This window comes from Magallana gigas, chromosome 4 (genome assembly GCF_963853765.1).
Source record: "Magallana gigas chromosome 4, xbMagGiga1.1, whole genome shotgun sequence".
NCBI lineage: Eukaryota > Metazoa > Mollusca > Bivalvia > Ostreida > Ostreidae > Magallana > Magallana gigas.
This window is the reverse complement of record NC_088856.1, coordinates 43,585,072-43,597,571: the sequence shown is the minus strand read 5'-3', so window position 1 is coordinate 43,597,571 and position 12,500 is coordinate 43,585,072. Positions and strand designations below refer to the sequence as shown.

Sequence of the window (12,500 nt, the reverse complement as noted above, 5' to 3'; positions counted from 1 at the left end):
AGGACACCAGACATAGCCAATTATAGCTCCATTACCTCTCCAAGACAACTGAGAGAGATTGACAAATGAGGCTTGGCTTTTTGTCTTCTGTTTAATACTAATGGTCCGTCTGTATTCCTATAAGATAATTCGTTCGTCTAGCGCATTTTTCACACCCAAAGTCCCAATTGAATGTAGGATGGGACATATTAAGGATATAAATTGGGATGAAAGTACAAATGTCCATCATATTTCAATATTTTGAATTTACATTGACTTTCAAAGATTTTTGTTAGGTGCATATTTATTTATAAGATATTTTTAAGAACCCAATAGGACTTAAACTCATAAGTCACGGATAATAAACTTTAACCAACGACGCTTCTCTGCTAGCCAACAAGGTTGTTTCTTTAAAAAAAAACTGTCACAAAAAAGAGAGAGTTGCACATTCATTATTCAAAATTACACTTGTATGAATATCATTATTTTTAAGGCGTACATGTGTGTAGTTATAATTTGTTGGAGAAACTCTAATCCAACTTGTTAATCTAACTAACATGAAATTTCTTGATATCAAAATATAATTTTTATTCATATATGTGTTTATACGCAACATATCTTGTTACACACTTTGCTTTTGTTTTATTATTTTGCCAGAGGCGGATCCAACCTTTTTCTTTGTTATGTATAGATAAAGACAAATCCCAATCTTTAGGTTTTTACTTTTTTCCTACTTTTTGTTCCTATTTCTTGACCCTTTTCATTTTTTCCTATCATCTATAAATAAGTATCCTATATGCAGAACTTTTATGATGGCTTTTGTTATCTACCTAGATTTTGAACTTTTAGATAATGGGTGATACTCTCACTCGATATCGTGCTGCAATAGGGAAGTTCTACTACGTTGGAAGATATTTAAGCAAATCGTCTACATTTATTTTTCAATATGATGTCATATTGTTCAATTGTACATCAACGAAACTGGTAGATTTGTTTCATATAGTTTATGTGCATGTGTCTTATTCTCATATATATCACTTATTTTCATTTATCGTAATAACAATTCTGTATCATGCAATAACAGTTGTAAGTTTTGTATTTTTTTTTTCCAATTAATGGTAAAGACCTAGTAAGTTGAATTGTCAGAACTTGTGTCCAAACCATTTGTATATGTATCTTACATTTATGCATACAATAAAATATGTTCAAATCAAATCATATAAAACCTTGCGCATAATTTTATTTTTTACCGAAATACGTACATCAAATGGCATCAATACTCTAATTATGCAATTATCTAATTAAATAAAATCAATATTTTTGTTAATTGACACATCGATTATTCAATTAACTAATTTATTGACATATACTCCTATAATTAATAATCAATCCTAACTAATTAAATAAACCTCGATTTTGTGTCAATTCGGGTAAAAACGTACATTAAACAAAATCTTTTTTACGAGGTGATAAAAAGTTCAGTGTCTAGTACCCTATAATTGACATGGGGTGTTGATTTTTTGTTTTGTTTACACATTAAACGTGTGTAATCGCCAGCAACGTGTCTAAAAGACTGACTTTAGTACGAGTTGATATCTGAACAATGCATTCAAAATGATAATCATATTGTTTGACACTTCATTTGTTCAAGGGTCTTGACCACTACGACACACGGCAGATAATACATGCATTAACGTGGTGGATCTTAAATACAACAAGAATTTTCGAAAGAATTCTTTTTTTTTCTTCAGAAAACAGTTCTTCGTAAAAATGTATTAATTTTAAAATTTGATATCATTCATTTTTTAATTGGGTTTTTAAATGACGTATATAATCATTGTTATTATTGATTGTTTTTAATTCCTTTATATTTTCAACATTTAATGTACTGAGTAGAGAGAGAGAGAGAGAGAGAGAGAGAGAGAGAGAGAGAGAGAGAGAGAGAGAGAGAGAGAGAGAGAGAGAGAGAGAGAGAGAGAGAGAGAGTGGGGGCGTGTATGATTTCTTTGAAGTAATCAGAAAATTGAATTTTTATATTTTGACCGAGGTCAATTGTGAAATCAAATATTCCGAATGTGCAATAAAAAATGATCACACATATGGTTGGGGCCATTATTGATACCTTTCACTAGCGTAAAATGGGTATTAGATGGTCTATTGCTTGTTCAAAAATTATTAGAAATGGTTTTTACGATGAGATTTCTGCTATCGATATAATTAGTTTGAACACGACGAATGCAGTCTGCACATTAAATCTGGTAGTCGATCCGTCCCCTGGGCATTTGCCCTGCGAACAAAACATGGCAGTCGTAATATCACATCTCCTATGTGCAGGTTCCTTAACAAGCAATTAAAAACTTATTGTTCAAAAAAGCGAAAAGAAAATTATTCCTCCCTCGACGGCCATCCAGTATGGAATATTATTATCGTTAGAATTGACCCGGACGAGCTAACTCAGCATCACTGTGATTGGTCGTAAAAACGTGTGTAATCTCCCGAACGCAAAAACGCATTGATAACCCTATCGACTGAACTTCGCGTGAATAGGCTAATTAGCGAAAAATAATTCGGCAACATGCAGAGACCCTCGGCCGTCAGTTGATTGTGTCGAGACCCCGTGGCTTGAGCGATCCCTATCATTTGCAACACTTTCTTGTGTTTGTGTTTTTCGGCTATTATCATTCCTTACGTATATTATACATGTATACTGTTATTTTTTTACGCGGGATATAAAAGCCTCCGATAATCGTATGACTAATTCAGTTGGGTGCTTACGAACAATTAGATAACCGTTAAATGAATCCTTAATGTGCCTTGCATACAGCTTATACTTAAAGCTGGGCCCACGTGTAGGGAAGGGGGCGGAGAGAACAAAATTAGAAAGAAAAACAACCGCATAAGATTTTCATTTGTGAATTTATTGATCCAGTATTTTGAAAGGCGTTACCGAGCGAGGACGCGATCCGCGAACCGTTGTGAAAATTCATCATAACTTTTCTACTAGTATTGGATTTTCGGATATCTCCGGAATTTTCATTCATCCATCGACCGATATTGAGAGAGCTTACGGCCCGTGTGTTTGAACCACTCAAATCCCTGTTCGTGCCTCAGTGGTTTAAAGTGACTTCTAAACCCTCTTTTCCTGTGTGTGCATTTTTTAATTCTCCCAGTTTTAAAGTGACACTGGTATATTACCGTTCATTCAACTGGGACTATTAGATACAGTTTCTACTATATAATAACATTAGGATATGTGATAATGCCTGTCCCGAATTGCCCACGAGATCCATCAGGTAAGCTATGCCTCAATTTATTTGTATATTTTAAAGTTAAATTCCATCTTTTTATTTACTTTTTCCCCTTTTGTCGAAAACGACCCATGAGATACCTTGTCTGGTCATTTAACCCACGAGGACAAAATGTGTACACTGTACACGCTTTTAAGTTTTCGATGCTGCCATTGTAACTACATGTAGTTTCACACGATGAAAAAGTATTTTTTAATGTAAATGTGGGTAAAAAATGAAACTTCAAGTAGGGGCTAGAGAGAACTGGGAGAGGAGGAGGGTGATGGGGTACATGTAAGGACAGGACAATACTTCTCATTTATTCATTTTTTTTCTCCCACCAATTACTGAGAAAAAAATATTAATTCTTAAAGATACGACAAACGTCATTGGGATACCCAATTACTTGATTCCCAGCAAAAGACAATGGCCGGTATTCTTTTATTCTGTCTTTAATCACCGTCATCTAATATCATAAATTGTCATGATACCGCAACTGGGTGTCTAAGATTCATTATGCAAATGGGCAGTTCAAACAATTACCAGATCTTCTGTCGAAACAAACCCGGAGTATTTCTCGGGAATGTCTTAAGCCACATTACGTAATGGGAACATGCCAGTCGCGAAAGACTTTTTTTTTTGTTTGGTTCATTATTGTGATTAAAACCCAATCATTATAAGGAGATAACACCAGGTCCATGGCTTCAAATTAATGATTCAGGAATCCTCTAACTTGTCTAAGGCTTGTGTGCGGGGCAAAAAATTCACCCTCTGAAAATTATCAATATTTCAAAATAGATTTGCTTTAATAAAAATGTTGAAATGTTTTGTTGCTCGAGGGCATTATGAACTGAAATTTTATTAATTCGCATTTATAGTTACAGTTGACAGAATTCAAGTGTATATATATTTATTAAATACCCTTGTTAGATATGGCCAAATATTTAAAGAAAAATTATTCCTTTCCAAAGACCTCTTCTTAAACACTTTTACAGTCATTAAAAGTTTGTAGGTTTATCGTAAAAGAAGATTAATATTTTATCCGGCCTATTTTAATGTTAATACGAGTCAACAGACGAATTCGGGAATTTCAAAACTAAAAACCCAGAAAGACTGAGTACTTGTACAAATACAGGGTCCTCCTTTGAGAGGTCAACTTTAGGACAACATGAGCATTTTTAACGAGATTCCGATCGCGTTGATTCGTCTCGAATGACTCAAGAGAAACTATCACCGTGCATCCCCCGGATTTTAAGTGCAGATCACATTTGAAGAGGCGGCGGGGGGGGGGGGTGATTTTGACTTATATATATATATATATTACCGGTATTTTCTCGAGTAGATGGTTAACTAATTGCAATTGTCTTAGACATTCAAGTGTATATATAGGTTTTTTCTCTAACCATAATGATGTCTGATTCATGGGAAAACCTTGTTTGATCAGGTTAACACAGGAACAAAAATATCCATTTTTCTCTCTTTCTCTCTCTCTCTCTCGTCTTTGTTTAAAGTTTTATCTGGGAGGAACATAGTTAGGGTCAATTTGAAGTAATAATCTAATTTCCGTTCCCCTCACCGAATACAAAGAAACGGTTAACAAAGTGTAGCCGATTTTTCGACTGACATTTATCCACGTTTGATGCATCGTTGAATATGAGATAGACAGACTACATTGGTATAAATTATCTCCATCGGGATCTGGGCTTTGTTTCTTTTTTAAACCACCCTAGCCTGCTTCAGGCTATAAATTTGTGTGCATCTTTTTTTCGGCGGAACGTTGTCAACAAAGGACACCTCTAACTAAAAACAATACAATAAAGACATCGTGTCAAGATCTCTATCTTAGACTTCATCAGTTCGAAACACCTGATGTCAGACACCTAATGACTAACATCTACAATTTTTACGTTTATCTGGTCTTGTTTACGCAGAGTCAAAAAGACTTTGCCGAATTTGTACATGTGCCACACAGGGATTAAGGCAACAGTCTAGATGACTACCGAACGGACCCTGCTATTCACAAATCCTCGGATTGGTTCATGTTTCCTGATTGTTGTATCAGATAGCCTTAATTTTTGTTTGGAAAGAAAACAGGATTAACGACTTGACTTATCTTTAGTTCCTGTCAACGTGCAAAGTTTCTACCGGCCATCTGGGACTCATAAAATTTCCCAGAGAAAAGGCGCTCTTTCTGAGCTCAAACATGTGCAGCAAAAATGTTATCAAATCTCTTGCCAAAATTAATGTCTTACTAGCTTCTTGAAAATGTCAATTCCATAATACTCAAGAATAAAGCAATTCTGAGTAGACGTTGCTCCCAGTTCTTTGAGGAACTTCTTTAACAGTCTCTCCCTTTTTTCTCTTTCATAGGTTATCTCTTCTGCTTATACTTATGTTTATTTATCTATAATTTGAAAATAACCAGAAGGAACTCGAGTTTCCTCATTCACTTTGTAAATATACTTCACACAGCACATTATAACCACTCATTTCATATAGATATTCCTCTTGTACCGGCCGCTTACAACAATTTGTCTGTTTGTTTGCTTTACTTAATTCCGTTATGACTCTAAGGGGCTTGTGTACTCAGCGAGAAAACGCCGGTTATTTATTTTGCCCCGATAAGAGGTGTCCGGCCGCTTAACTCGCTGAATAATTTTTGGAACAAGATGGGTGTCAAGGAACAAAGGAATTTCGCCACCATGACCCCTCTTCGCTTATCTCCACTGATAGCCGAAGAAATCGAAATGAATTGGCATAACGACCTCGACTTTCGAACCCGGAATATATTTTCTTTATCTGGAAATAATTACCGATTATCTCCCCTTTAATTCATGCACATCTACATTTCATTTGACAGGGCCAGATAAACAATTTGCCAATTTACGACGCATACCCCCTCTCCGCAAAACAAATAAACTTTAATTTTCATACTACCAGAACATCATAAAAATGTCGGAGGAGGGAGCCCATAAAGAAATTGTTATCGTTGCAATTCTTTTCATTGAGTTCGGTATCTCCGCCATAAAACAATTTACAGGGATGCACTGGGAGCCCGCCCCGAGGATCAAACGACCAAAGGTCATTAAAAACTCTCTTGGACATTGCAGAAAATATCGGACAATCGAACGCGATCGGCGCCCATAATTTTCCATGTGCCCGTTAAAACATGCGTTGATGTGTGTCTGTGTTTGCAGATGCAGTACAACGGCGAGTCGTTACAAGATTTTAGATTAGCCTCAAAATCTTCCCCCCAATTCCCTCTGTGATCAGAGACCAAAATCAATGAATATCTGCCATTATTCACTGCTCTGACAGTTGCGAAAAAGATTTTCACACGCATTCTTTTTAATGGCGAGTTGCTCTAATGTTCGGACATCAGGGTCATTATTAGAGTGGAGCAGCAGATCCCGGTTCAGATGGCTTGTTATTGGACAAATTCACTGTGACATTCTCTCTCTCTTTCTCTCTCTCTTTCTCTCTCTCTCTCTTTCTCTCTCTCTCTCTTAAGAGCATCTACATTTTCAGAAATTAATGCACAGAGAGAGAGAGAGAGAGAGAGAGAGAGAGAGAGAGAGAGATCCCTTTCAACAAACAAAATAAACGTGTATAATCATATATCACAATTTACTATGTAAGATACATGTATAACAACGAACACAAATTCTTAAAGTAAACAGTAAACAATAGAATCAAATCAATAGGTAAAGAATTTTGCAATCAACACTCCATCTGTCTTAATTTTATTGAAAGAAAGCCTCGAGTAATTAAACAACGTATTGATACAGAGGTGTCTGCTTAAATCAATAATCTTTGTTTTGGGTGGAAGGGAGGACGAAGGAACATGTTTTACCAACACTAGTGACGGTAAACCGATATCGAAATTATACAGGGACAAATACTTTCATCAATATTTGGGGGCCAATCATCGGAGATTTGTTCTAAGCAACGTTACGTTAGTCTTAATTGGACCATTCTAAGTTAAGTCGCGTGCGTCTTTTATTGGCGAGGCTTATTTTTTTAATGGAAATGTCAAATACTTCGATAATTTCTCAAATGGTAAAGGTTGTAATCTTGTGTAAATCGAAACCCGAGACCTGATGGGATATTGGGTTTATTGTACCTTCCCTAAAACGAGGGGATTATCGGAGAAAAATGTATGTGTGGTGAACATGTCATAACAGATGTTGATTTACAGTCCTTGTTATAACGACTATTCATGTACAACGAATTTATTATAAAAAAAGACGAAAGCAAGCGTATAAGCTTTTATTAGGAATTACTTAGAACTGAAAACAGAGTTTTCTAACCCAATATGATTTGAAAAAGAGAAATCGTTGAGTAGAGAAAACTGGAGTTGAGTTTATCAATGCAGGTGCATGTTGTACAAGTAACTACAGACTGCCGTCTTTTAAAAGGAAAAAAAATGAGTGTTCTTGAAAGCTAATTTCAAGTCAAGTGACATAATAATGAAAAATTGACAAGCAATGAGATGGCAAAAAAAAACACCATGCAGAGATTCCACAGAAACCTAGACCAAAACCTGAACCAGAACTATGCTACGGGGCACTTTCGTTCTCCTGCCTCGTTTGCTCATGGATTTGAGTCAGACCAATTGGGGCGCATATAAATGTATCGTATCCGCTCAGGAAAGATAATAAAATTTCATGCTGGTTTGCTCGTGGATAATTTGATCAAAATTCGATACTTCTAAAAACGTTTCTCATATATTCAATAATTATTTCCCCGTTTCATCTCTGCTGTTTGAACCTCTCCCTTCTCGCTATCATGTCCCCAGCTTAGCATGAAAGAATTTTTTCTTTAAAAAAAAAAATACGCGTGTTTCAATAAAAAGTTTTAAAATTAAAAATTAAGTACATTAATAATTTCCCACGTTGAAAAAACCAATGTACATGTAAGAAACTTTATCTTATTGCTTTAATATCAAAACTTTATCAAAATTCTAATTGATCTGGTGGGGAAAGGGTGAATGAGGGGGGATTTCCAGTCAAAGAGTTTTATAAAATATCGTTTAGGACTGGGAAACCGTACCCTTACACGACAATTTCTCAAAGCTGAACAAACGGACAGTGTTTTTGATGTGTCAAGCACATCTTCTCTCCTCGAAGGACCAGGTGCACATTGATTGACTTTGGTAAATGATTTCAAGACAATTTTCACCTAACGATTCGAAGTCTTCGCAATCCATCTCTACAGATAATAAACAAACGTGACGCGATATCAAACTCAGTGCATCGATTTTTCGATTATTTTCCGTCGGCACACTTGGGACACCAAAAAATTGAAAGCATAGGTTTCTAGTCAATTTGGTAGTGGATATGGCATTCCCATTGGAACGATGAAACATGTTTGTAGATTTACTAGCAGAAACGGTATCTTTATGTTTTAAGTACATAAATAGACCAAGCACGCTTTGTTGTCATGCACATACTATTTTGAGAGGGACCTAGCTACGAATCCTGGATTTTATGGCGCAATTTTTAGATTCGCGAACTATTGCAATCTAAACAATTTAGATATTTCTTCAACATTTTGTATCATGTGACTGACATTCATTTACAAAGACAGCATAGAACTGTAATAAAGAAATTCTGAATTCGAAACAAATAGTTGACGGCCGGAACATTTAAACTGAACACAGGCCATAAATTATAAATCGGGACGAATCATCGCTCATTTCTGTATTTATATTTATTATCAAGCGTTCCAGCATCTGAATCCCGTATCTTGGTCTCAGAAATGTTTGATTGCAAGCTTTAATTGTCTGACATGGGGGGAAGTGGTCGATACACTCAAAGTTAGACCTGTCCTACAAACAAACAATGAAGCACCATTCTCTGGACTTACGATCTCGTTATGGCAGTTGTTAGACCTCTAACAGTGGCTCTGTAATCGATATATAAGCAGAGTCTTATGTTATAAGGAGGATATGAAAATGAACAGTGTATTATCGCCTCAATTACTCAGACCCCACAGTTCGATACATACCCCTTATCGGAGATGTATAATTACCGGCCGGAGCCCCAAAAATATCAGATACTGAGAAAATGATCTATAGAGTCAAAGGATGTTTATCTGCAAAAACAGCGATGTAGGAACTCGGGAATAAACACTGGACTTTGTATGCAAATGTAACGAAGCGAAATAATCAGCTAAACGTTAAAGCACAATTAGCTGTGCACGTCTATACATTTCCCGCCGGCATTTTTGGTTTTTTGTGCTCTGTGAAACGATTTAACTAAAACAAAGTAAAAGGAACAATTTTAAAAGAACAATACACAATGAATGAAATAGATGAAATCCATTACAGTTGGGGTGTTTTCGTGTTTTTATCAGATTTTGTGACTGGTACATATAAAGACTAAGGAAGTTGCGAAGCTGTAGTTTTGACATTTAATGTTTTGTTTTAAAGTTAAAAGATTTTTTTTATTCTATAAAGGTCCGGCTTATTACATTTTATCTCAGTTTCACCGATGCGTGCCGTGACTAAACTGTATTTCGGAGAACGCAGGGGGTATCTCAGTGCTCCATCAGAACCCCGACGTACTGTTTGATATTTCACTAACGGATGTAATAGGTAATATAAGTGTCTGATGGTTAAGGAGGGGCTAGGGGTAAACTGCGTAAATAGAAATACATGTACCAAGATTCTTCCAGATTTCGAACATATGCATACACAAAACGTGTCTTTCTAAAAACTTTCTGGTGGATGTCACAGACGGGGAGGGGTAAAGAGGTAGAGAGAGAAAAAGAGGGAAGTTCGACAACAAAACGTTTTTCTTTTGTCATCCGTAGAAAAAAACTTAATTGAAACGCATAGAGATGCAGGGAATAGTCTCCCGTATTATGCTGTTTCTGCTTCTTCAAAAGTAGATGAATAGATGAATGCAAGAGAAGTGCATACGCTTTCATTGTGCATGTTGTGCAACAGATTCATCAAGACACATTAATGTGAACCTCTCGACAACGAAGAGCCGGGAAGCAAAGGCTCAACAGAGAAGGACATAAAACAGTATTAAATATTTATTTTTACGAGTGTTTTACTGGCTCTTAACAATGAGGCAGTTACGATTTATTGATTGATAATTGGAATTTTCACAATGTAGATGTGTTAATTTGAGTTCTCTGATTCAGCACACAAGCGGCCCTGCAAGTTGTGTTGGCAAACGAGGATCAGACGACATCTTTTTAATTCTTTGTTCATTTTTATCATCAATAATCAATAATCTGCAATAAAAGCGACAAAAAACTCTAATAAAAACCCTGCTTAATTGTGATTAAACGATATTTTGATGGAGGGTTTACGGCGGGATCGAGTGCAGATTTTTGCCTTGTTGCAGACGTGACCTAATTAAATTCTCGTTATTTGATCTTAAATCGGACAGATGTCTATTGGGCTGATATTTCGCTCCCTGACAACTGTTTACTAAAGTAATATCCTCGCTAATGCGGGGTTGCTTGTCCCCCAAACCTCATACAAATTATCACCCTGCGTCCGAATTCTCAATAGTTGACCATGCTGAACAAACCTCTATTGAAATTTTTAAGAAAAGGGGTATTGAAACATTCTTTCTGAAGAGCTTTCAAACAAAATTAAAACTTGTTGAGGGCGACAGACGTTTGGGGGGCCACAAATAAATCCACGCAGATTTTCTCGGTGCACATTGCCTTCTTACTGACCACTATTTAAACCCGGTTTTTCTTCAAAAACGAAAAGTCAACCACCATACATACAATGATATTGACTTTTATAAATGCACAGCCAGTCGGAAGTTAAGAATTACTACTAAGTAGCAATTGTAAGTGATCAGACATTTCAAAGAGCTGTCAAACAAGGCTGACTAAAGGCGACGGGGGAGAGCCGAATTGTCGAAAGGATATTGAGGTTTTTCTCACCACACACGGTATCTTTTAAGAGCCAATGTCAACGCAATCTAGCGAAATCAAGGGCATTTTACTGTTGCTACGATTTCATTCGTCCTTCATTTTTTGTTATTGTCAAAATTCCCAAGACTGGCTATAAGAATGTTCTCTTGTTTTTATCTCCTAGTGTTTTATGAAAGAAATTTAAATTCAGTGACACTTTCATAAATTCCATCAAGTCGTCGCTTTTTGATTGTGTGTAAAATCACATAATCTCTTGGCATGGGGGCAAACTAAGGTGTAGGCATACCTTTTAGCTCATCTTTCATTTTTATTGAAATCTTCCTCGCAAGGAATTTTGTAACAATATCGTGATTTCGAACGAAATTTATTGAAATTCATATTATATCAATTATTTCCGCAGTAAATTATAATTTGGCATATTTTTCATCCTGTTTGTTTTGAAACTGTTTCCAGAGCATTATGTGCTATTTCAGCAACATCCCATCAAAATGCGAAAAAATTAATTAGAAAAGTTTTATGGCATCTTTTATCACGTCATAGAAATCCAAGATGACATTGGGGGATTTCGCATTGAATGTTCGGGAAAGCCGTCAGATACTATATGGCATGGATTGGAGGAAGGAAAAAAACCAACCTTCTAGTTTCATTATCTGCTGTTTCGAATAATGCATCTCTCGTATTTCATACATTGTCTGGACTGACAAAAGATGGCTGGTACAATATGGCAGACGGTCGAATGCAACATGAGCGATTGATAGATGTTAAGTACTAACGAGAATTGAAGCAAAGCAAAAACGAATTTCTATAGAGGGGTCCAATTCATAATACAGTATTTGGGTTTACTTAATTTACCTCGCGAATAATCCATAAAAGGTTAGGTAAGACAGCCCATATCAAATAGAGGCCACGTCCTTTGTCAAAGAAAGAAAAAAGGGAGCTCTTTAATCTCCATTTTAACACCTGATTCTCCATTATTATAGCGGACTCGCTGCGTTCCTCGAGCACAATGCGACGAGATTCCTTAGAGGGCGGACGGAGAATAACAGATATGAATATTAATAACCGATTCTCCTATCAATACTACATGTTAATGTTAAAACTTTTGTCAACAAGAGATCCCAGGGGAGTTGTTCCTAAATGTGAAACGACAAGCTATCTCTGTGTATAAGAACTTTAGACCAGTAACATATATACGCTTATCAATTTTATAAACAAATTTTAAGGCGTTTTTAGTTGTTTTCATTTTAATGGGAACTTTTCTGCAAAGAAAATTTCTCGTGTACTGAATTATATATTTTTTTTCGAAGTTGTTTTAGGAAGATTGAT

General features: G+C 36.0%; 1 protein-coding gene across 2 annotated transcripts in view; it reads left to right on the top strand.

The window, feature by feature from the left end:
* Positions 1-2,622: 2,622 nt before the first annotated feature.
* The window catches only part of LOC105344879 (uncharacterized), a 33,201-nt gene continuing 23,323 nt past the window's right edge, over positions 2,623-12,500 (top strand). The window contains exon 1 of one of the 2 annotated variants that reach the window (XM_011452788.4): positions 2,623-3,272. In XM_011452788.4, the coding sequence (XP_011451090.3) occupies positions 3,239-3,272 (34 nt within the window). In that variant the 5' untranslated portion in view covers positions 2,623-3,238. The remainder of the gene's footprint in view (positions 3,273-12,500) is intronic. The other variant, XM_011452789.4, reaches the window with a different exon arrangement.